At 40.6% G+C, this 26165-nt stretch overlaps 2 protein-coding genes across 2 annotated transcripts; both read right to left on the minus strand.

Moving 5' to 3' along the window:
* Positions 1–825: 825 nt before the first annotated feature.
* On the minus strand, positions 826–5401 carry LOC127552253 (zinc finger protein 268-like). The gene has a single exon (XM_051982859.1). It carries the CDS (start codon positions 5359–5361, stop codon positions 3766–3768), a length of 1596 nt encoding a protein of 531 aa, XP_051838819.1. The 5' UTR covers positions 5362–5401; the 3' UTR covers positions 826–3765.
* Positions 5402–5456: 55 nt separating this feature from the next.
* LOC127552261 (zinc finger protein 684-like) lies at positions 5457–16198 on the minus strand. The gene is made up of 5 exons (XM_051982868.1): positions 16100–16198; positions 14526–14575; positions 9733–9859; positions 8114–8206; positions 5457–6897 (listed from the first exon to the last, which is right to left on the minus strand). Exons 2-5 carry the CDS (start codon positions 14553–14555, stop codon positions 6866–6868), a joined length of 282 nt encoding a protein of 93 aa, XP_051838828.1. The 5' UTR covers positions 14556–14575; positions 16100–16198; the 3' UTR covers positions 5457–6865.
* Positions 16199–26165: the final 9967 nt, after the last annotated feature.

Genomic DNA, 26165 nt, shown 5'->3' on the forward strand with positions numbered 1-26165 from the left:
TTGGATATATGGAATAGCATATTAGGCTGTATTCCACAAATTTTGGAATATTGCCTCATTGTTGTAATTTTTATGAAATTACTTTTTTCTATGATTTGCTCTTTGACCTACTCAGTTTCTAATTATTTTTTGTGTAATGATTCCTTTTTTTTCCACTTAATATTTATTACAATTACATGTTACTAATTTTCAACTTTCATAATTGTAAGATTTAGAATTCCAAAATGTTTTTCTTCCTCCCTCTCCATCTCCCCAACCCCAAATTCCAAGCAAAATGATGATAGATTATGCAGGTAAAATCATGATAAAACATTTTCCACATTAGTAATGTTGTGAAAGAAGAATCAGAACACAAGGGAAAAGCCAAGAGGGGGAAAAAACAACAACAAAAAAGTCAAAATATATGTTTTGATCTCTCTTCAGACTATAGTTGTCTCTATGTATGTGGATAGTATTTTTCATCTTGAATTTTTTTGAATTGTCTTAGATCACTGTACTGCTGAGAACAGTTAAGTCTATCATAATTGATTGATAATGTTTCTCTCCAGTGTGGATTCTCTGCTGTAGAGTAAGGGATTACCTATTTTAAAAAGCATTTCTCCAATGATTACATTCATAAAGTTTCTCTCTAGTGTGAATTATCTGATGTCTAGTAGGAACTCACTTTTGTTTTGTGTTGTTTGTTTTAATTTAATTTTTTATAGCATTTGATTTCTAAAACATATGCATGGATTTTTCAACACTGATGCTTGCAAAACCTTATGTATCAATTTTAGCCTCTCCATCTCCCCACCCTGTCAATTAAATGGCAAGTAATCCAATACATATTACACATGGTAAAAATATATCTTAAATCTAATATATGCATACATATTTATGCAATTATATTGCTATACAAGAAAAACCAGATCAAAAGGGGAAAAATAAGAAAGAAAATAAAATGCAAGCAAATAACAAAAGAGTGAAAATGCTATGTTGTGATCCACACTCAGTTCCCACAGTCTTCTTTCTGGTTTAGATGGCCCTCTTCTTCACAAGATCATTTGGACTGGTCTGAACCATGTCATTGTTGAAAAGAGCCATGTCCATCAGAATTGATCATTGTATAATCTTGCTGTTGCCATGTATGATTTCCTGGTCCTGCTCACTTCACTTTCCATCAGTTCATATAAGTCTCTCCAGGCCTCTGTGGAATCATCCTGCTGATAATTCCTTATAAAACAATATTCCACAATATTCTTATGCTATAATTTCTTTAGCCATTCCCCAGCTGATGAGCATCCACTCAGTTTCCAGTTTCTTGCCACAAACATTTGTGTACATGTGGCTCCCTTTCCCTCCTTTAAGATTTCTTTGAGATATAAGCCCAGCAGAAACATTGCTAGATCAAAGGGTATGCACCTTTTGATAGCCCCTTGGGCATAGTTCCAAATTGTTTTGCCAAATATTGGATCTATGAAAAAGCATTAGTATCCCAGTTTTTCCACTTCCCCTCCAACATTCATCATTCTTTTCCTGTCATCTTAGCCTATCTGAGAGGTGTGTTGTGGTATCACAGAATTGTCTTAATTTGCATTTTTCTGATGAGTAGTAATTTAGAGCATTTTTTCATATGACTAGAATTTTTTTTTACATTTTTTTATTTCTTCATCTGAAAATTATCTATTTATATCTTTTGATCATTTATCAATTGGAGAATGGTTTGAATTCTTAGAAAAATTGAGTGAATTCTCTATAGATTTTAGAAAGGGGGCCTTTATCAGAATCATTGATTGTAAAAATGTTTTTTTCCCCCCCAGTTTATTGTTTCCCTTCTTATTCTAATCTGCACTGGTTTCATTTATATAAAAACTTTTTAACTTAATATAATCAAAATTCTATATTTTGTGTTCAATAATGAGCTCCAGTTCTTCTTTGGTCAAAAATTCCTTCCTTCTCCATAGATCTGAGATGTAAACTATCCTATATAATTTTAATTGGCTCATGGTATATGCTGTCAGATGTTAGTCAACAATTACTTTCTGCCACACAAGTTTACAATTTTCCCAAAGAGTTTTGGCAAAAAATTGGGCTTTTTAGGTTTGTCAAACACTAGATTTGTCTAAACACTAGAGTCATTGACAATTTGTACTATAAACCTAACCTATTCCACTGATTGACAGCTCTTTGCTTAGACAATACCAAATGATTTTGATGACTGTTGCTTTATAATAGTTTTAGGTCTAGTTTAGGTGTAGATAGGCCACCTTTATTGGCCTTTAATTTTTTCATTAATTCCCTTATATTTCTTGAAGCTTCTTATAATTTTTTTATATATGTAAAATGATTTTTTGGGAGTTTGATTAGTATTGCACTGAATAAATAGATTTAGATAGTATTGTCATTTTTATTTTAATAGCTGGGCCCACACACGAGCACTTGATATTTTTTCAGTTGGTTAGATCTGACTTTAGTTTTGTGGAAAGTGTCTTATAGGTGTGTTCATATAGACCCTGGCTTTACTTTGGCAAGAACTCTGTTATGTTTTAAAGTTTTGTTTTAGATGGTTGCATTCCTAAAGTTTCTCCTCAGTGAGGAGTCTCGGATGTCCAGTAAGAACACTGATTTCTCTAAAAGTTATTCCATAATGGGTAAGTTCATAAAGCTTCTCTCCCATGTGGAATTTCTGGTGTAGAGTAAGAAAATCCCTTAAAAACAAACAAACAAACAAACAAAAAACCTCTTTCCTCATTGGTTCTAGTGTCCTGACAAGTTTTTTCAAGTGTGTCAAGATGAGCCTTGTCTTTAGTTGGAGAAGTCACGAAGGCAGGAGACCCACCATGAAGCTGGTCAAAGATAGTCTGGAGTCTTCTCTGTGTCTGAGACTCTCAGATCCCAGTCCTCTCAGCCCTTAAAATATCTCAGTATGATTACATTACCACAGCAATTGAGCATGTGCCAAGTAGAACCATTACATCACCATATAACATTAAGTATATGCCAACCAGAGTGATTACATCATTACATCACATTAAGTATATGCCAACCAGAGTGATTACATCATTACATCACATTAAGTATATGTTTAACTAGAGAATTATTATCCCATCAATCACATTGAGTAGGTGCTTAAATCTAAGCATCCTGCTGTCCTTGATTAAAGTATACCTTTCCAGAGTTTTGGCCCTCGAAATTGGTTACATTCATAAGGCTGCTCTCCTGTGTGGATTTTTAAATTTTTCTTTCTTTTTTTATTAAAGCTTTTTATTTTCAAAATTTATGCATGGCTCGTTTTCAACATTCACCTTTGCAAAACCTTATGTTCAATTTTTTTTTTCACTCCTTCCCCAAAACCCTTTTCCTAGATGGCAAATAATCCAATTTCATTTAGCATCAGTTCATGTAAGTCTCTCCTAACCTTTCTGAAATGATCCTCTGACCACTCCTTATTAAAAAAAATTAATATTCCATAATGTTCATATACCACAACTTATTCAACCATTCTCCAAATGACGGGCAGGCATCCACTCAAAAACTTCCATTAAAAAAAAAAAAACACTCCCCCCATTGCTTCCATTCATAAGGCTTCTCTCTAGCGTGGATTGTCTTATGTACACTAAGACATTCCTTATGTCTGAAAGCCTTTCCACACTGGTTACCTTTACAAACTTTTTCTCTACTGTGAATTCTCTGATGTAACTAAAAGTTCTATTTTTCAAAGCCTTTTCACATTGTTTACATTCAAAAGTTTTCTTTCCAGTGTGGATTCATTGATGTCCCTTCGATCTAAGTCTTTTCACATTGGTTACATTCATAAGGTTTCTCCCCAGTGTGAGTTCTCTGATGTACAATAAGATCGTTCTTTTGTCTAAAAGCCTTTCCACATTGGTTACATTCATAAGGTTTCTCTCCAGTGTGAGTTCTCTGATGTACAATAAGATCGTTCTTTTGCCTAAAAGCCTTTCCACATTGGTTACATTCATAAGGTTTCTCTCCAGTGTGAGTTCTCTGATGTACAATAAGATCGTTCTTTTGTCTAAAAGCCTTTCCACACTGGTTACATTCATAAGGTTTCTCTCCAGTGTGGATTCTCTGATGTGCAATAAGAGCTCCCTTTTGTGTAAAAGCCTTTCCACAATGGTTACATCCATAAGGTTTCTCTCCAGTGTGGGTTCTCTGATGTACAATAAGATCATTCTTTTGTCTAAAAGCCTTTCCACAGTGGTTACATTCATAAGGTTTCTCTCCAGTGTGGATTCTCTGATGTACAATAAGAGCTCGCTTTTGTGTAAAAGCCTTTCCACATTGGTTACATTCATAAGATTTCTCTCCACTGTGAGTTCTCTGATGTACAATAAGCTCACCCTTGCTTCTAAAAGCCTTTCCACACTGGTTACATTCATAAGGTTTTTCCCCAGTGTGGATTCTCTGATGACAAATGAGAACTCCTTTGCTTCTAAAAGCCTTTCCACAGTGGTTACATTCATAAGGTTTCTCTCCAGTGTGGATTCTCAGATGTACAATAAGAGCTCCATTTTGTATAAAAGCCTTTCCACAGTAGTTACATTCATAAGGTTTCTCTCCAGTGTGGTTTCTCTGATGTATAATAAGATCTCCTTTTTGTGTAAAAGCCTTTCCACATTGGTTACAATCAAAAGGTTTCTCTCCAGTGTGGATTCTCTGATGTACAATGAGAGCTCCCTTGCTTCTTAAAGCCTTTCCACATTGATTACATTCACAAGATTTCTCTCCAGTGTGGATTCTCTGATGTACAATAAGAGCTCGCTCTTGTGTAAAAGCCTTTCCACACTGGCTACATTCACAAGATTTCTCCCCAGTGTGGGTTCTCTGATGTACAATAAGATCGCCCTTGCTTCTAAAAGCCTTTCCACATTGGTTACAATCAAAAGGTTTCTCTCCAGTGTGGATTCTCTGATGTACAATGAGAGCTCCCTTGCTTCTAAAAGTCTTTCCACATTGGTTACATTCATAAGGTTTCTCCCCAGTGTGGATTCTTTGATGTACAGAAACATTTCCCTTTTGTGTAAAAGCCTTTCCACAGTGGTTACATTCATAAGGTTTCTCTCTAGTGTGGGTTCTCTGATGTACAATAAGATCTTTCTTTTGTCTAAAAGCCTTTCCACATTGGTTACATTCATAAAGCTTCTCTCCAGTGTGGATTCTCTGATGTACAATTAGAGTTTCATTTTTAATAAAACCTTTTCTACATTCATTACATCCACAGTGTCTCTCTCTAAGGTGGATTCTCTCATGTGTTACACAGCTTTCTTTCCAAGTTAAGCCACAAGATCCATCACCCATGAATACTTGCTTGGGAATTTCTGCAACAGAATGGTTCAGCTCTGCAGTAGTTTCCTTCATTTCCAGTCTGATCTCTTCAGAAAGAGAAGGAAGGAAAGAAGGAAGGAACAAAGGAAGGGAGGGAGGGAGGAAAGGAAAGGGGGGGGAGAGAAAAAAGGAGAGAGGGAGGGAGAGACAGAGAGAGACAGAGAGATAGAGTGAAGGAAAGGGAAAGGAAGGGAAGAAGAAAACACCAAACAATAAAACAAATATAGCGACACACTTATATTCCCTTTCCTCCATCAGCAGAAGAGAAAGTAATTTATTTTCTCTTTTTCTACGCAAAGAGAAAAATCTTAAATGGACAGAACCAGTCATTTTAAGTCCCACTAGTTCACATCTCAAACAGAATTTAATTTCTAAGGACTTCATGCACAATTACAATAGAACCTCATAAATCTGTGACAACAAAGAAAGTACCTTCATTCCCCTAAGGTGGACAACTCAGGTCCTCAGTTCAGAATGGCTAAAAATCCCCATCACTGAGACTAGAATTTATATCCTGTGAATGGGTACACTCTGCCTATGGTATGTGACAAATTATCTCCAATCTCAGTTTTTCTCTTTCCCTTCCATTATGTGCACTTTCGTTTGTTTTCATAGACTTGTCATTTGGTGCATATATAGGAAATACTCAAATTATTTCGTGATCTATCTTGCTTGTAACCATAACAAATTTCCATGCTGATCACTTCCAATTCTATTTTTTTCTATTACATTATCTGAGATCATAGTCAGCAGGCTAACACAGTTGTTTTTGTATTTACCTGAGGAAGAAGTGATTTTGTTTTGACTCATTAGTTTTTTTCGCAATAGCTATTACTCATTTCTTTTTAAAAATTATCATTATGCCCTCTGCAGATCCTAAGATCCACAATTTTTTAAAAATGCATGAAATTATCCATATCTAAAAATGTCTCAAACAGAAAATTGAGTTCACCATCCTGAGATATGGAAGGATAGTGCAGGCTGCAATATTGCAATCTTTCCCTTTTAGAAGCTCACTAAACCCTTGAACAATTGAGATAAAGATCCAAAGTATCTGACACAAAAATGTTTTAGTGGCACCTTAAGTGGTGACTAAATGTCTGATTTGGTTATAAAGGCAGCTGTGCTCTGGGACCACACAGATGGGCACATTTCCACCTTTATAAGTCTTTCTGCAGTGACTTCAGTCTATCATGATCATCAATACACTGCTGTGGAGGACTGTGCACTGAGTCCATCAAACTCTGGCTGCTTCTAAGTGCAATAGATTCTTCTGATTTCTCAACGTGACATCAGAGTGTTCCCAGCATTCCAGGAAAGTAAGACACTCATGTTCAAATGGCCACAGGCCTGCAAAGACCCTCCCGGGCTGTCTCTCCCTGGACCAGAATAGTTCTCTCCCTCCTGGGTTACCTGGCAACCCCATCTCATCCAATCTCTAATTGCCTGAGCAAGATATGACCTGAGTCTGCATTCTTGCAGCAGTGCTGGTAGGCCACTTGAAAACCATGGTCAGGAGGCAGGGCAGGGGAGGCCCTCATGAAATCATCATGGAAGGACACACATTTTCTAGAAAAACAGACTTTAAATTGCCGTACATTGAAATGTGTAAGCTTACTTTCTAATCTGAACATATCCTCTGACTGTTCCTCTTTTTCTATCTGGCAGATTGGTTGGCTACATGGGTTGATCATTCAGTAGGGTTTCAATTGCTATACTTTCACAGGTTGTGAGTATATAAATATTACTTAAAAATAACATAAAGTAATATATGAAATTGGCCCTTGAGTACATTTATCATTTAATACATTAATACATGAGCCAATAGATATATGATTTTTTAAAACAGTAATTAGCAATGACTTTTGACTGCAGAGAGTTTAAAAATGAATTTTCATGTCTCCATAGGAGTTTGTCCAATTCTCCTGTTTTCTGCATCATACTTTATAACCATGTTCATCATATCTGTTTCAAAATCAGAATACACAGAGGATAGAATGTGGATAGGGCCTTGAAAGAGGAAACCCAGGGTTTTAATCCCACCTCAGAATCTTACAAATCAAGTTATAGGATCTCTCTTGGATTAAATTTCTTTATGTGTAAAATGGGCATAATAATAGCACTTAAGTCCTTGGTTTTGCATGAGGATGAAATAAGACAGTGCAGAGTATGGCACACAGGGCTGTATACATACTAGCTATTTTACTTCACTTTGGCTTTTTCCTCCCCAGTTCTGCTCTCCTTCTTAAACCATTATGATTCTTACCAATTAATGACACACTGAAGCACTAAATTATTCAGCTTATATGGGGCACAGTATGTCTCTTCACAGTCGCTGGTATATTATCTGCCCCGCCACTCTGTGACATCCATGAGGGATGTCCCTCACATCTCTTTGTGCTCCTGGTGTTTAGCCCAAGGCTGCCATGTAGCAGGCCCTTAATTGTTTGCTGACTAGAAGTTCTAATAAATGTCTCACGTCCCAAACCTAATCCCTTTGGGCACTTTCAGGAGAGTTCCATTGCCCCAAATCCCAAACAGTGACTTCTTATAGGATCACAGAGGAGCACTGGAAGGGACCTACAGAGCCATGGAGGGAGATCTACTCATTTTGTAGACTGGAAACCGAGATTCACAGAGGAGCCCTGGAAACTGCTGCCAAGAAATATCCAACAAAGAAATTCAAATCTGGCCTTTCTCCCTCAAACTGAGCGTTTACTTCAGGGTAACTCCCAGAAGCCTCTTGTAACCACAGATCTCATATCCTTGCTTTCACCTCACTCACCTGGAGAGCATCTCTGCAAGCCTTCTTGGTCCAGCATCCACAGTGCTTCAATTTGCTCAAAATAAGAGGTCACTTCTCTGGGAACTGGAAGCCCTGGGCATGGAAATCAGTTAGAGATGAAGATGGACAGAAGTTGGACACTAAGTTCTCCTTAGGGAAAAGGTGAGGATCCAGAGCTGCTCCCCGCTGAAAGTCAGCCCCTGATGTTCAGACATATCAGTCAATACCCGCCCACTGGGGATTGTAAAGCCAGTCATCTAAGGCAGGATGTGCCCACTATGTGTACAACTACCTCTGAGAGAGAGCCAAAGGCTCTTCCTCCCACCTCCCGTCCTATAAGGTTCCCTTCTGGCAGAAACTTCTGATCCCAAACCTGGTTAAAAAGAGTTCCTGGGCTGAAGCAGTCTGAGGCCTGATCATGAGACCTTGGACATGACACACATTTTTACAGAAGGAAAGACTCATTCCAGAGTTTCCATTATCCAGAAGTTAAGGGAGTCGGTCATGCAGTGGAGAGTCCTGCGCATAGAGTCAGATGTACCTGAGTCTGAATTAAGCCTTGGACAGTTACTAACTGTGTACCTCTGAGCAAATCAATTAAACTGTGTTTCTTTCCCTTAGTTTCCTCAGTTTTCAAATGGAGATAACAATATCTCCTGACTTGGAAAGTTAAGGTGAGGATAAAGTGATACAATATTTTATTTTTAATTTAAAAACAAACATTTCATTATCAAAGTACAATAAAAAGCTGATTGCATATGAAACTGTAAATCCACAATGCACAATTTGCTATTCCTTTCAAATAGACAACAAGTAAACAAGTAAATATTTTCTCTCTCTTAACATGCCCCCATCCTGGGGAAGGCTGCCACTACATAGAAATATACATACACATACAAAAATGGTAAACACACAGGCGTGTAAATATATATCTACACATACATATATAAAATTACTCCATATTTCTATTTATCAGTTTCTCTGCATGCAAAAAGCATCTTTCTTGATTTGTCCTTTGTCACAAATTTAGATACTTAGAATCATCAAAGTAACTTATTTGCTGGAAGTTGTTCTTAAACAATATTGTTACTGTATTGTAAAGAAAGCATATGGCAGAGCACCTGGCAAACAGCAGGTAGAAATAAATGCTTATTCCCTTCTATTCCTTTAGCACCCCTTGTGCTGAAATATGAGGGCAATCCAAAGGCAGATTAAGGAGAAACTTCCATACGAGGAACAATCAGGTGCTTTGGCTACAAATTGATGCTTGTTAAAAAGAACAATATTCCAAACATTAGACTCATCTGAAAAAGGAAGAAATTGAAAGGAAAAGCCGCCTGAGCAATTTTCAGAGTTTTGGTGGACAAAATTTGTGTCCAGGTAGGGGCTAACCCCTGAGATTAGTTCCATGATTGAGATGCTTCCTGTGATTTAATCTTTGACCTGAAACGGGTAAGAGAGAGTTTCAAAACCAACAAAGGAAATCCCCAAGTCCTGTTATACAATGAAAAGACCAACCCTTTGCCTTCTCTTCCTCCTCCTCCCCTCAAAGCCTGCACGCTGCGCAATGAAGGTATTCCCTTTGATTGTAGACTTGGAATTATCAGAAATGCCCTTACCCAGGGAGAGCAGGTTCCAGGCGTTCTCCATCATGACCCCCTTGTACAACTCCTTCTGAGAAGGGTCCAAGAGCTCCCACTCCTCCTGGGTGAAGTCCACAGCCACGTCCTTGAATGTCACCACCCCCTGCAGCATCAAAAGTCAGAAGATGTGGAACTGAAAAACCCTTCAGAAGTAGAGTCCCAACCCCTCCAATTTAGGGGGGGAACAGAAATAGAGAATAGGGATTTGCCCACAGGTCATAGCCTTTCTGAGAGTCACAGTCAACTCTTGAACCCGTGGTCATTAAGAGATTGATTGAATTTAGGATCTGTTGAAATAAAGCTGAGAAGTGACCTAGCATGGAACGAATAAGGAACAGCATGCTAGGGCCACACAGCACATTCCCTTAATGAATTCTTGCACATTTTTCCTTGGTAACACTATTTGTTATGGGCCAGAACTTGAAACAAGGGGCTAAGTCAGTGGAATTGATAGAGACAATGGTTATTTAGCTTGGTGCTTAACAGTTCTCTAGTTCAGTACATGTACTTAGTACTTACTACAGTTCTACAAGATTCACCCCTTTGGTAAGAGACCACATACGCTCTGACAAACTCAGCCAGAATCAACTAGGGAAGACAGAGAAGTGGTGGCAGGCTCTCCTCCTTCGATTCTCCACTGAAACCAAGATCCCGAAGGCCTCCAGAAAACTAGCTGAGCCCCAAGTGAAGGAGATAGGACTTCGAAGGAGACAATAAAGTATTTGGACTTTAACCTGTTACTTGTGGAGATTACAGAACAGGTGCCTCCAGACACCTCAAGAAAACCTCAACAGAGAACATTACCTTTTAAAGAGAATATTACAACTATTGCTCTCCCAGTCCCATTTCCTATTTTCCACTTCCTGTGCCTAATTTACCTCTTCCTTTTATCTATGACTTCTTCTCCTAAATAAACCACCTTTGGCTAAAGAGAATGGCCATTGTGAATTTTACACATGTTTATGTTGAGCTAGATATTGCTTCCCTGAACTTGTCCTGGTCTATGTGTGAGGCAAATTTCACACTTACTTCCTTTATTCTATTATTTCACTTCTGATCCACTGAGGATGTTGTTGCCTTTTTATACTTTTGATTGCCAAGGAAAAGACCACATGGGGAGTTGGGGAGGATATTGGAAAAGTAGAGAAAGGCAAGAGGCCTGACTTTGGAAGTGGTTCCACTGATGGATATTCTTATAGGAGAGGGGGGACCTCACCCTGAGGCTGGGGGCTTTAGTGCCTGAAAAGCTCCCTTGTCTTGGGCTGGGGGAGTTGTTACTCTTGCTGCTGACACCTTCCCTGATACAGGGTTCTGAAAGGAACTCTGGTCCACAAGCAGTGGCAGAAAGCTCCTACAGCACAGCCTCAGAATCAGGACCTCGGAGCCTTTGCGTGAATAAAGTGTCAAGGAAAAAGCCATGGTGAGGAGAGGGGCTGTGCGACAGAGAATGAGAATCTAGGCAAAACAACAAAGGAAGGTGGACAATGAGGAGAGGGAGAAAAATCCTTGTTAGAAAGGGGGAGAAAAATATATGAAATTAGAAAAGGAACAGGACTAGTTGAAGGATAAGAAAGGGAGGGGAATCTACAAGAGAACTAAGAGGAAAAGGGGGATGAAGAAATGCAGAAGGAGATAAAGTAGAAGAGATAAACAAATGTCTAGAGAAATTTGAAGTAAAAGACTTATGGCATCTTCTAAATGGGAGAAAAAGAGTAATATGCATATTTCTTTACAACACCTGGTACTTTTTAAAAAATTAACCATTGGGATACAGAGATCCTCCTCAAGATGAGAAAAGGAAGAAATAACCATATACTCTTTCATTCCCTAAAGAAATATGAATGAAAATTAGTTCAAAGATCACCAACCAAAAATATAAATGTAATAGAACATTTATCTGTGACTTATTAAATAATGACTGAGTCAGAGGACAAATCTTAGAAATGATAACTTTGTAAAGGAAAATGAATATGATTAAACAATATCCCAAAATTTCTGGGGTTCAGCTAACGGCATCCTCAGGTGGGGAAACGGAGACTTGCCATTACACATTAAGAATATAGAATAAGAGATGTTTAATTGAATATGCAATATTAAAAAAACAAATGAAAAACCCAATTTAAGTACAAAATGAGATATTTAAATTAGAAGGGAAACAGATGAATAGATAAATTAGATATAAAAAAATGATAAATAAAAACAAAAATGGCTTCTTTGAAATGATTTAAAAAGTGGCGAAAACCGTTATTAATATTATGAAAAAGAAGAGAATATAAAATCCATTCATTGAAATAGTGAATGGCAAAGGTGAAATGGCCAACCTCCTTTGGTAGCCTCTCCCATGACTAGCCTGTATGCTTTCATGTGAATAGAGCTCCTGATGGCCAAGAGAAAAATTCTCAGATTTCTTTCTGCATCTATCTGAACAACATCAGCTTCCTAAAAGAGATGTTTGAAGGAAAATTCCCAGGAAACCATCGCCAAAATGCAAAGCTGTCAAGTCATTGAGAAAAAACCTGCAAGCTACCAGAAAGTCAGTACAATTCAAGTACAAAGGAGCCACCATTAGGACCTGATGCAATTTGGCAACAACTTTCATTAAAGAGCAGAGAACTTGGAAAAGAGCAGAGAAGACAAAGGACCCGACCTTATGGCCAAGAGAAAATTATGAAGCAAAAACAAATGGAATGCTTTTAGGGGAAAAGGACCTTTAATGAAAGTCCTTCGAAGCATTCCTTAGGAAAAGACCATGAATATAGAAAACATACACGTTCAGACACAAGTGAAGAGAAATACAAAAAAGAATCCAGAATGAACTAGCCTCAGAGACTCAAAATAAAAGGAAGAACTAGTTATATACAATTATAGTGAGATGACCTGAGTTCCCTATTTGGCCTCACAGAGAGAATAAAAGTAGAGTAAAGCTGGGAGGAATTCTGTTATGTCTGGAGAGCCTGGAAAGAGGGGAAGAGGGTGGAGAGAAAGGAGGGCCAGGAAATGTTGTCTTTGGCAAGGAGGGTCCTCAACTTGACATGTCTACAAACAAGGGGGTGGGAACATCTGTGCCTCAGTCATTTTGTCAAAGGAAGGAAGAATGCCCACATAGGCAGATGAAGGGAGAAATGCAGTTTATTCTACAGTGAATTGACTGGAGTCAGTTCCATCCAATATACTCATCAGGTCAACCCAGGGTCTGGGCCTGCAAGCAATCATAATATTCAAGAACTTGCAGTGCCATGACACACTAATGTGATTGTCTTAATCCTTGCTTTCCTCCCAGTTGTTCTCATGGTCTCTGCCAGGGTCTGGCACTCTGCACAGGGGAGCCTTAGTTAAAGCAATAAAAGCAAACAAAAAAACCCGTTGGTATAATACCTTGGGGCCCAGGAACGACAGAAGTGAGGAAGAGAATCCCAGCAGCCTTTTTTAGACAGGAGAGATAGTGCCCTGCCAGGGCAGGTCTTAGAGGCCCCAGAGCAGCAGGATGGCCCAGAGCTCTGTATACTAGAAGTCCTGAATTTGGTCCCAGGGCCTTTCTCGGTGATTACTGGATGGATGACTAAGGAATGGTCAAGAGGAGAGATTTGGGGAGACCTTGGAAGACTTTGGTGGACCTGAAGCAGAAGGACAGGAGCAGCCCAGAAGGAGAGTTTCCACTCTGATGACCAGGACAAGAGCTGGGGAAGCCCCCAGGCTCAGCTTTAATGGGTTTTCTGAGCTTCGGGGGAACTTAGCACAGGAATCCAAGAGGAAGGGGGAGAGACTTTGGGTGGGGAGGAATATTGGGCAGGCCCAATGAGAAAGCCCTGCTCCCTCTGGAATGGAGATTCATAATGTGGTGGACTTAGTCCATTTTAATGAGGAGGGATGTAGAACAAATGGTGAAGTGGTTTTTTTGTGTGTGTGAGTGTGCGTCTGTTTCAGGTTCCAAAATGCTAAGGGTCCAAGGATGCAGCTGGGCAGGGCAGTGTTACTACTGGGTTCCCCCTCTTTTTGTACAGAAATGACCCATACATCAGGCTCTGACAGCTCCACAGCCCGTCCTCCATGTCTAGGGAAATGGCTGTGACTGCTGATGTTGGTCAGGTCTGGTGATAGACTACACTCACCTGAGGAGGTTTGAGGCTCCCAGGGCCCATTCTCTCTGGCTCCTGTGGAGGTAGCTCCTCCTTTTTACAAAAGGAGTGACTCCTTTTTCTCAAGTTCCTCCCTTTGGTCCCCAGTCTTTATCTCAGCTTCCTGCTGCTCTCATCCTTGAGGAGCCCACAAAAATGACAACAGCCAAAGCTCTTACTAACAAAGGTCACAGCTAACCATGGGGTCTCTAATTTTAAGTCTCTCTGAAAACCCAGAGAAAGTCAGGAGCCCCCAGGAGAATCCCTCCCTTCTTTCCCTCTATATAGAAAAGCCCAGCTTCCCCTCATCCGAGTCCCAGGCTGACTGCTGGGTAGGCCCAAAAAGAGCAGACCTGCTCGCTTTGGAGTGGAGAGTCATGATGAAGTGGTGGATCTTGTCAGTCCCTTGTAATGAGGAGGAATCTAGAAACAAATGGTGAAGTGGAAGGGGTGTGTGTGTGTGTGTAAGTGCCCAAGATGCCAAGAGTCCAAGAATACAGTTGGGCAGGGCAGTGTTACTACTGGGTTCCTCCTCTTTTTATACAGAAATGACCCATAGATCAGGCCCTGACAGCTCCACAGCCTGTTCTCCATGTCTAGGGAAATGGCTGTGACTGCTGATGTTGGTCAGATCTGAAGATGGACTGCACTCACCTGAGGAGGTCCGAGGCTCCCATGGCCCATTCCCTCTGGCTCCAGGCTCCCTGTGGAGGTACAAACACCCAGAGTGACTCCTTGTTGTCAAGTTCCTCCTTCTCTTGCATTGTCTTTATCTCAGGGTCCTGCGGATCCCACCATTGAGGGTCCCACAAAAGTGACAACAGCCAAAGCTCTTACTAACAAAGGTCACAGCTAATCATGGGGAGGCGGGGGGAGGGAGAGGAAGAAGGAGGGTGCTTTAATTTTAAGTCTCAAAATCCAGAGAAAGTCAGGAGCTCCCAGGAGAGTCCCTCCCTTCTTTCCCTCTGCATAGATAAGCCCAGCTTCCCCTCATCTTAGTCCTAGGCTGACTGCCTTTGATTTCATGGTCTGGGAGAATGCTATTTGGGTCCCTCACAGTAAAACTGTTCTAATTTCACCCCACTTTTGGTGTCTGCCTTTGACCCAATTCCTGGGCCAGGCCTAGGTCATCAGAAGCTGGAGAGGGAGAAGTACCCCAGAGGAGGAGAGGACTTTCCCCCTCTTTTTGTAGGCAGGAGGCAAGCCTACAGCGATTCCTGATGGAGTGTGAGGCTTCTAGGAGTTCCAAAGGCCCTGCTCTGCCCCTGTGGGAGAGACTGCACCCTAAAGAACAATGCAGGGAGAGTCAGGATTGGTAAGGGAGGTGGTCTGAAGAGGAAGACTGTTCCCCTCTTTTTACTCCTCTTCTCCCTCCTCTCTCCATCCTTCCACTGAGACCTTAGAGGTACAAGGAGCTTTGGGATCCCAGAAGAGAGGAGACCACTCAGCCTCCATGGCTCCTGAGTCAGAGCTCTCTCAACTAACTGCTCCTCTGCCTCCCTGTCTCCCCTCCACCCAACTAACACACACATTATCATTCTGGACAACAGACTGACTGCTTTGGGGAAGAGGGAGCAAAAGTGGCAAAGTGGAGGATGGGGAGAACCCTGGAATGGAACCTCCAGGGAATGACTAGGGCAAGCCTGAGCCGGGGAGACAAAATCCACTGTGGCATTTATTAAAATGAGGGCTCAGAGAGAAGAGGGGCCAGGCAAGCAGCAGGAATGGAGATCAAGGCTAGGGACTGCGAGTCAAGACAGACCAATGGACGTCATGGAAGTCAAGGCCAGTGGGGTGAGAAGTGGTGGACAGCTGAACCTAGGAAAGTAGGAAGACTGTGCCCTCAGGTCTACCTAGAAGCTGGGGAGGAATGCTGGGACCTTCTAGTAGAGCTTAGGCTTGGAGTCTGAGGGCAGGACAACTGAATCTCTAACCAAGAGATGGGATGGGGAGCGGGGAAAACTAGGTCCTGATCAGAAAGCTGAAATTATGGACAAAGTCTTTAGTCTGACAAAGTGGGACCCAATGGGAAATCTGAGAAAGTCTGGGAAGTGATTGAGAGTCTGAAAAAGGTTAAGGGGTGGGGAGCTCATCCTACAGGCAGCCTTGGTAGAAAGGTGTGTTCCTGGCAGACCTGGAAGTCACGTACCCCAAGGTCAGAAGAGAAGACCCAAAGGCAAGGACAGCCATTGGGAATCCAAATATGAGACATGATGGCTCAGACCTACCTGGGAGCTGCAAGCAGAGGCCTGCGTGCAGAAATGCTGAGAGATCTCAGCTGCAAAAGAAAAAAAAAGAGGAGAGCCCTTAGCTCCCACGGGGAAAAGGGAAGAAAAAAAACCGGAGAGACCGAAGGAGCTCCCAGGGAAAAACGGGGAGAGACCGGAGGAGCTCCCAGGAAAAACGGGGAGAGACCGGAGGACCTCCCAGGGAAAAACGGGGAGAGACCGGAGGAGCTCCCAGGAAAAAACGGGGAGAGACCGGAGGAGCTCCCAGGAAAAAACGGGGAGAGACCGGAGGAGCTCCCAGGGAAAAACGGGGAGAGACCGGAGGAGCTCCCAGGAAAAACGGGGAGAGACCGGAGGAGCTCCCAGGAAAAAACGGGGGAGCTTCCAGGGAAGAACAAAGAGAGAGACCAGAGGAGCACCGAGGGAAAAACGGGGAGAGACCGGAGTTCCCAAGAAAAACCAAAGAGAGCGAAGGAGCTCCCAGGGAAAAACGAGGAGAGATCGGAGGAGCTCCCTGGAAAAACGGGGAGAGACCGGAGGAGCTCCCAGGGAAAAACGGGGGAGCTTCCAGGGAAGAACAAGGAGAGAGACCAGAGGAGCACCGAGGGAAAAACGGGGAGAGACCGGAGTTCCCAGGAAAAACCGGAGAGAGCGAAGGAGCTCCCAGGAAAAACGGGGAGAGACCGGAGGACCTTCCAGGAAAAACCGGAGGCTGGACGAGCTCCCAGGAAAAACGCGGAGAGACCGGAAGAGCTCCCAGGAAAAACCGGGGACAGATCAAAGCTCCCAGAAAATGTAGAGCAGTTTCCACAGCAGGGAAGGCAAAAGGGGCGGGAAGGCAGAGTGATCCCAGCTCAGACTTCCTGTTTCTGGACAGCCCAGTCTGGGAGGGTCTTCCTGGTACCAAGAACCCTTCTCCGTTCCTCCCTTGCTTGAGCCCTTTCCCCCAATCACACCCAGGGCCTGGATTTCAGGGCTCCCATTGCCTCTCCCATCTTAGTCCTGCCCCCCCATCGCAAAAAGATCTCCTGTCCTAAACTTCTCCCAGAACGCCAAAGTCCTCCGGATGCCACCCCCGCCCCCAGCCTGGTCCTCTCTGAGAGCTCCTCCTCCCACACTCCCCCCGCTTCTTCTGAGCAGAAATACTGCCCTGCTGAGAGTGTCTCACCAGACTAACCCAGAGTAAGGGAGCCCATACTGTGAACTATGGTGAGCAAAAGGCTCTTGGGAAAATCCGGGTGCTGTACAGCATTAGTAACTGCAAATCCAGGCTGGAGTGTATTGAATTGTATTGAATTCTCCTGGTGTGTGATCTTTGACCCTCTACAAGCAGACCAGAACTTAAGGCGAAATACTCTTAAAATTCAGTATTAAAACTGTTATGCCACAGTTTTCTTTAACTGTCCTGACTCAGTTTCCCTGTCTCAGTTATCTTAATTGTTCTGTCTCTGACCCAGTAAAACTAAGGATTATTTGCTCTCGGGTTATGAATTAGCAAGATAAAAGAGTAGATCTCCTGACTCTTTTAGGGATTTACAATATTCCTTTAGAATATTCCAAGATCAACCCATGATATCTTTACTACTTTGTCTCTGGAATTTTTAGGTTTTATGGCTTCCCCTCCCTGATAAAAAAACTTTCCCTCCCTTTCTCTTCTTTGTCTCCAAAAAGGTATTTAAGAGGTTGGGGTTCTTCCATTCATTGCTGGAGAATGGCATCTGGCAGCTGTATGCTGGACGCTGGATTCTTTGGGTCCTCCAGCCCTGGGACCAATATGGATTCCTTGGTCCCAGTATACTTATCTCTGTCTGACTGGATAATCTGAGACGAGAGTCCTGTCCAGTCAATCTTACTCTCCCATTAATAAAATATTAAAAACTCTCTAATCTCTCTCCTGCCTCAGTTTCTCCGGCATTACAATTTGGAGGTCCCGCCGAGATAATAGAAACTGAGAATTGGATTAGAGATTAGAGATCTCTCGGTCTCCACCTAGGCCTGAGGGGGGCTCAGGACCTGGGTCTGTTCCTTGAAGCGGTTCTTCAGCCTCAGTCCGGCCTACAGTGGACAACGAAATCGATTCAGCATTTGATTCGGCATTTGGGAGAGTAAGTCTGTCTGGGTACCTTTTGGGGTACCATCTGGTTTTGGTCTGTTCTGTTGCTAGCAACCTGTGGTCTCAGAATAAATGCCGACGAGTTTAAAATTCTGAGACGGGTATTTTCTGGGACGCTGGAGAATACTGGGTATGTTATATGTTTGCTTAATGTTGTAACTGTGTAGTCTGTGTGATATATGTTCTATGTTCTGTGTGGTTTGTCTGTTATGTTGTTGGTTGGAAAACAACGTTGCAACTGTGCATAGTAAATTGGAGCTCCATGTTTGTCTGTGTGTGTCTGTGTTAAAAGTTAGTAAGCTTGTAAGAGATAAGGATTCAGCCTCTGTGTTGCAGGCTTAGAAAATATCAAGAAGTTTGAAAAATCTTTCTCTCTCTCTCTCTCTGTTTCTGGCTGACTTCAGCAGCCTGTGAGAAAAAGGGAGAAAAGGGAGAGAAAGGAAGAAAAAAAGAAAAAGAAAGAAAAAATAGATTGAAAGGGATTTGAAAGTTTGGAAAGTTAATATACAGCAGTATGCTAACATTTAAAGGAAAGGAGATTGTTTAAGTATGTAGTCAGGGGGAAAGAGAAAGTTGGAAATGGGTGGATTTGGGAAGAAACCTGGTATTGGGAAACTGATGGGTTAAATCTTGAAAAGGGTTCCCATGTAGGAAATTGAGTGGGGAACCCGAGGGAAGTTTTTTTCCTAGGGGTCAGGAGTGGGGGAAGGGTGGTCACGTGGAATCCTCTACTTCCCTCACCCCCCTGAGTATGTTCCTGCCGTTTTTCTTCTTATCTGATTGCGGCAGTGCAGCTAACTGTGATTTTTAAGGACATACTTACTTTTGGGTTAAATTGATTGAATAAAGTTTTCTTGGTTAAGAGATATGGTCATAAATGTGATCCATACTTTGGTCCGAGTATTTCTAGTTTAATTGCTATGTTAAAAAAACCACCTTGAATTCTTTTATGTGGAATTGGGTCTTTTGTATAAAGTTTAAATTGATTGTATTGGGTCATTCTGAGGTTATTTAAAGGGCCTCTGGACATAAGTTTTTCTTTGTCCTTTTAAAAATGTTTGTTATGGACAATATGCAATTTGGGATGTTTTTCTATGTATTGGGTATGACTTATAAGGATATGATAAATAATTGTTTAAGATTTATCCGAAATTTGATGACATCTGTTATTGGAGTTTTTGGGCTTAGAGTTAATTAGTTAATGCTATTTGGGAGTTTTAAAGCTCCACCCTGTGACAGTTACTGGGACAATTGATTGATAAGCTGTTAAAACTCAACTGCTTATGTTATGTTATAGTTGTGTTCTTGAATTTTTCCTTCTGTAACTGATCTCTCTCTGATCAGAGCGATGGTCAATAGAACTGTTACTGCAATTCAATTATGTCGTGCCTTGCTATTTTCAGTCTGGTCATATGTAATCATTGTATTCTAAATGCTTGGGCAACTATTTCGCCTGGTCATCTGTGTGTTACTAGATATTTGTGTTTTGTTTCTTTAAGGTTTCTACATGATAAGTGGACAATTAACAGAGGTCTGTAAGACTGCAGCCGTTTGCTTGGCCTGTAAAGCAAACTCATTTCTTCACATAGGAAACTGCTCGTCAATTTATTTTGGCCTCCTCATGTTTTGCAACAGTCTGGTGAACTGAGTCTTTCTATCTGAGACTGATCTAATCTTTATGTGTTAAGATTTGTGTTTTTGTTCTAGATTTTGGTCAAATTACAGATATTGACTTGCTTCTGGAACCTGGATCAGCTTTGATCAGCTTTGATCAGCTTTGATTGTCACCACGGCACACACCCACTCTGCAAGGAATGAGAGCCTCCTGTCACTTCACAGCCTGAAGCAGCAGTTTTAAAATGAGACCATGGACTGGACCCTGCATTGAGTGTACTTTGGACTGATATGAGGGACTTTGGGAATGGTTGATGACTGACTGTTAAACCTTGCCTGGATCATCTATTACTGTGTGTTTAAGATTTGATATGGATTTGTTAAAACTATGTAATTATTGCTGATATGTTTTTAGGCCTTTTTAGGAAATGCTACTGTATTAGTCTGTTATGTATAGGGATTTTGATTTGCTCTTGGGATTTATATGGGGAATGGTCATTTGATAATTCCTTTCCGTGAGAAAAAAGGGGGAGGTAGAGATAGAACATAGGGGAAACTGGTATCTCACTAGTTCAGATTGAATTTGGATGCTTTAGTTTTAGAATCCCTTATTTTGTTAAAAGTGCGCTGGCAGACTCAGTTTTGAGATTATTTTTTAGAAAAGTTTTAGAAATCAGACACCTGTAGTGACACTGGCAGTCTCTGATCTGTTTTTCCATTCCTGTAACCCCAGTTCATTAAGTATTTCAGCATTTCAAAGGACCTTGAAGTTTGGCTTGAGGCACCTAAAAAGTTTGGAGTTTGCCTGCCTTGATGGTCTAACTGCATAATCTGCTCAGAAATCTGTATTCTAATAGCAGTCCTGTTTCTCTGGGTGGGGATGGGTGGAGCTACTACAAGCCTCATCCTTCCCCCATGGAGAGGGCTGCCTCTCTGAATGGGCCTTGGACCCTGCTGCTTTGTAAACAGAGACTGAGTTAAGTGCACAAATGACCACAGACCTAACTGTCCATCTCAAACTGGATTCTCTGGCTGAGATGGTGCTCCAAAACTGTAGAGGACCTGACATGCTTGCAACAAGGGAGCCTTTGTACAGCTGTTAACTCTGGAGTTATCAGGGAGAGACTTGCTCTTGCCAATGAGTCTTTACATTTTTTTTAGTTTTATTTTTGGCTCATTTGCTTTACATAAGGTGGGACAAAGACCTCCTGGGTATCTAGAGGAAGGTGCTAAGATTCAAAGATTTGAATATTTAGGAGAAAGAGTGTGGAATGTTATGCCACAGTTTTCTTTAACTGTCCTGACTCAGTTTCCCTGTCTCAGTTATCTTAATTGTTCTGTCTCTGACCCAGTAAAACTAAGGATTATTTGCTCTCGGGTTATGAATTAGCAAGATAAAAGAGTAGATCTCCTGACTCTTTTAGGGATTTACAATATTCCTTTAGAATATTCCAAGATCAACCCATGATATCTTTACTACTTTGTCTCTGGAATTTTTAGGTTTTATGGCTTCCCCTCCCTGATAAAAAAACTTTCCCTCCCTTTCTCTTCTTTGTCTCCAAAAAGGTATTTAAGAAGTTGGGGTTCTTCCATTCATTGCTGGAGAATGGCATCTGGCAGCTGTATGCTGGACGCTGGATTCTTTGGGTCCTCCAGCCCTGGGACCAATATGGATTCCTTGGTCCCAGTATACTTATCTCTGTCTGACTGGATAATCTGAGACGAGAGTCCTGTCCAGTCAATCTTACTCTCCCATTAATAAAATATTAAAAACTCTCTAATCTCTCTCCTGCCTCAGTTTCTCCGGCATTACAAAACAAGGTGATGAGGGATAAGAACGAGGAAAAAGAATTAAAGGACATTGGCTCAGAATTATTTCGTCCTACTCTATAGCTACTACTCGCTCCTCTAGCTATCATTTTATCAGATTTTGGCTATTCTCAACAACATTCCACACACTCTCTCCTAACTATTCAAATCTTTGAACTACCTTCCTCTAGAAGGTCTCAGCACATAATTTGACCAACCCTATGTGAAGTAAATAGACCAAATAAAAATCAAAATAAAGCTAGAACAATGCAAGGACTTATGGCAAGGTCAAATCTCTCCCTGAATAACCCCAGAGTTAATCACAAAGTTCCTTATTCCAATCATGGCAAGTCCCCTGCAGTTGGGGAGCATATGGACAGTTCACTATGAGTTAGGTCTGTGGTCATTTGTGCTTGACTCGGCCTTACAGAGCAGCAGGGCTCAAGTCAGTTGTGCTGCCCATTCAGAGGGGTCACCCGCTCCAGGGGAGAAGGGTGAGGCTTGGAGTAGCTCCACCTGATCCTGCCCAGAGGAACAGACAGGGCTGCAGAAAGGATCAAATTTTTGAGTGTTTGAGATAGTCTTGTTCAGCCCTGGGACCAAACATGGATCATTTTGTCCCAGTAAATTTCTCCATTTAATAAACTATTAAATTGTTCTCTAACTTTTATCCTGCCTCAGTTTCTCTGGCATTACATTTTGGAGCTCCCCAGTGAGATTTTAGAAACTGAGAACGGGACTAGGGGTTAGAGACATTTCAAGTCTCCACTTTGGGCCTGGAAACAGTTGGGGATCTGGGTTTTCTTTTTCTTGGGAAAGGTTATAACCTGAGACAGAGTAACAAAATAGGACAATTAGAGAAACTGGGCCAGGACATTAAAAGGGAACTGTGGCACAACATTATTATTATTTTTTAAATTATAACTTTTTATTGACAGAACCCATGCCTGGGTAATTTTTTACAACATTATCCCTTGCACTCTCTTCTGTTCCGATTTTTCCCCTCCCTCCCTCTACCCTCTTTCCCAGACGGCAAGCAGTCCTTTACATGTTAAATATGTCACAGTTTATCCTAGATACAATATATATGTGCAGAACTGAACAGTTCTCTTGTTGCACAGGGAGAATTGGATTCAGAAGGTAGAAATAACCCAGGAAGAAAAACAAAAATGCAAGCAGTTTACATTCATTTCCTAGTGTTCTTTCTTTGGATGTAGCTGCTTCTGTCCATCACTGATCAATTGAAACTGAGTTAGATCTTCTTTTTGTTTCAGAGATCCACGTCCATCAGAATACATCCTCAAACAGTATCATTGTTGAGGTATATAATGATCTCCTGATTCTGCTCATTTCACTTAGCATCAGTTCATGTAAATCTCTCCAAGCCTCTCTGTATTCATCCTGCTGGTCATTTCTTATAAAACAATAATATTCCATAACACTCATAAACCACAATTTACCCAGCCATCCTCCAATTGATGGGCAGCCATTCATTTTCTAGTTTCTGTCCACTACAAACAGGGCTGCCACAAACATTTTGGCCCATACAGGTCCCTTTCCCTTCTTTAGCATCTCTTTGAAGTATAAGCCCAGTAGTAGCACTGCTGGATCAAAGGGTAGGCACAACATTATTTTATTTGATTTTGACTATTCTCCCCCCAAATTCTCTCACCTTAAACCATTATCATCCTCCCTAATTAGTGAGTTAGTAAATCACTCCATTTAGTTCCTTAATCTAGTCCATACCCACAGTGGATCTCTTTTTTTTTTTTTAAATTTTTATTTAATAATTACTTTATATTGACAGAATCCATGCCAGGGTAATTTTTTTTGACAACATTATCCCTTGCACTCGTTTCTGTTCTGATTTTTTTCCCCTCCCTCCCTCCCCCCCTCCCCTAGATGGCAAGCAGTCCTTTATAGGTTGGATATGTTGCAGTATATCCTAGATACAATATATGTTTGCAGAACCGAACAGTTCTCTTGTTGCATAGGGAGAATTGGATTCAGAAGGTATAAATAACCCGGGAAGAAAAACAAAAATGCAGATAGTTCACATTCGTTTCCCAGTGTTCTTTCTTTGGGTGTAGCTGCTTCTGTCTGTCATTTATCAATTGAAACTCAGTTAGGTCTCTTTGTCAAAGAAATCCACTTCCATCAAAATATGTCCTCATACAATATTGTTGTCGAAGTGTATAATGATCTCCTGGTTCTGCTCATTTCACTTAGCATCAGTTCATGTAAGTCTCGCCAGTCCTCTCTGTATTCATCCTGCTGGTCATTTCTTACAGAACAATAATATTCCATAACATTCATATACCACAATTTACCCAACCATTCTCCAATTGATGGGCATCCATTCATTTTCCAGTTTCTAGCCACTACAAATAGGGCTGCTACAAACATTTTGGCACATACAGGTCCCTTTCCCTTCTTTAGTATTTCTTTGGGATATAAGCCCAATAGAAACACTGCTGGATCAAACGGTATGCACAATTTGACAATTTTTTGGGCATAATTCCAGATTGCTCTCCACAATGGTTGGATTCGTTCACAACTCCACCAACAATGCATTAGTGTCCTAGTTTTCCCGCATCCCCTCCAACATTCATCATTATTTTTTCCTGTCATCTTAGCCAATCTGACAGGTGTGTAGTGGTATCTCAGAGTTGTCTTAATTTGCATTTCTCTGATCAATAATGATTTGGAACACTCTTTTATATAAGTGGTAATAGTTTCAATTTCATCCTCTGAAAATTGTCTGTTCATATCCTTTGACCATTTATCAATTGGAGAATGGCTTGATTTCTTATAAATTTGAGTCAGTTCTCTATATATTTTGGAAATGAGGCCTTTATCAGAACCTTTAACTGTGAAGATGTTTTCCCAGTTTGTTGTTTCCCTTCTAATCTTGTTTGCATTAGTTTTGTTTGTACAAAGGCTTTTTAATTTGATGTAATCAAAATTTTCTGTTTTGTGATCAGTAATGGTCTCTAGTTCATCTTTGGTCACAAATTGCTTTCTCCTCCACAAGTCTGAGAGATAAACTATTCTATGTTCCTCTAATTTATTGATAATCTCGTTCTTTATGCCTAGGTCATGGACCCATTTTGATCTTATCTTGGTAGATGGTGTTAAGTGTGGGCCCATGACTAATTTCTGCCATACTAATTTCCAATTGTCCCAGCAGTTTTTATCAAATAATGAATTCTTTTCCCAGAAGTTAGGGGCTTTGGGTTTGTCAAACACTAGATTGCTATAGTTGACTATTCTGTCTTGTGAACCTAACCTTTCCCACTGATCCACTAATCTATTTCTTAGCCAATACCAAATGGTTTTGGTGACTGCTGCTTTATAATATAATTTTAGATCAGGTACAGCTAGGCCACCTTCATTTGATTTTTTTTTTTTCATTAATTCCCTTGAGATTCTCGACTTTTTATTGTTCCATATGAATTTTTTTTTTTTAGCTCATTAAAATATTTTCTTGGAAGTCTGATTGGTATAGCACTAAATAAATAGATTATTTTAGGGAGTATTGTCATCTTTATTATGTTCGCTCGGCCGATCCAAAAGCACTTAATATTTTTCCAATTATTTAAGTCTGACTTTATTTGTGTGGAGACTTTTTTATAATTTTGCTCATATAATTCCTGACTTTCCTTTGGTAGATAGATTCCCAAATATTTTATGGTATCAACAGTTATTCTGAATGGAATTTCTCTTTGTATCTCTTGCTCTTGGGTTTTGTTGGTGATGTATAAAAATGCTGAGGATTTATGGGGATTTACTTTGTAGCCAGCTACTTTGCTAAAATTATGAATTATTTCTAATAGCTTTTTAGTAGAATCTCTGGCGTTCTCTAGGTATACCATCATATCATCTGCAAAGAGTGATAGTTTGGTTTCCCCATTGCCTACTCTAATTCCTTTAATATCTTTCTCGACTCTTATTGCTGAGGCTAGTGTTTCTAATATGATATTAAATAATAATGGTGATAGTGGGCAACCTTGCTTCACTCCAGATCTTACTGGGAAAGGTTCCAGTTTTTCCCCATTGCATATGATGCTTACTGATGGTTTTAAATATATGCTCCTGACTATTTTAAGGAAAAGTCCATTTATTCCTATGCTCTCAAGTGTTTTTATTAGGAATGGATGTTGGATTTTATCAAATGCTTTTTCTGCATCTATTGAGATGATCATATGGTTTTTGTTTGTTTGGTTATTGATATAGTCAATTATGCTAATAGTTTTCCTAATATTGAACCAGCCCTGTATTCCTGGTATAAATCCTACTTGGTCATAGTGTATTATCCTAGGGATGATTTTCTGTAATCTTTTTGCTAATATTTTATTTAAGATTTTAGCATCAATATACATTAGGGAGATTGGCCTATAATTTTCTTTCTCTGTTTTCAGCCTACCTGGTTTAGGTATCAGTACCATGTCTGTGTCATAAAAGGAGTTTGGTAGGACTCCTTCAATCCCTATTTTTTCAAATAGTTTATTTAGCATTGGAGTTAATTGT

Source organism: Antechinus flavipes, chromosome 2, assembly GCF_016432865.1.
Source record: "Antechinus flavipes isolate AdamAnt ecotype Samford, QLD, Australia chromosome 2, AdamAnt_v2, whole genome shotgun sequence".
Taxonomy (NCBI): Eukaryota; Metazoa; Chordata; class Mammalia; order Dasyuromorphia; family Dasyuridae; genus Antechinus; species Antechinus flavipes.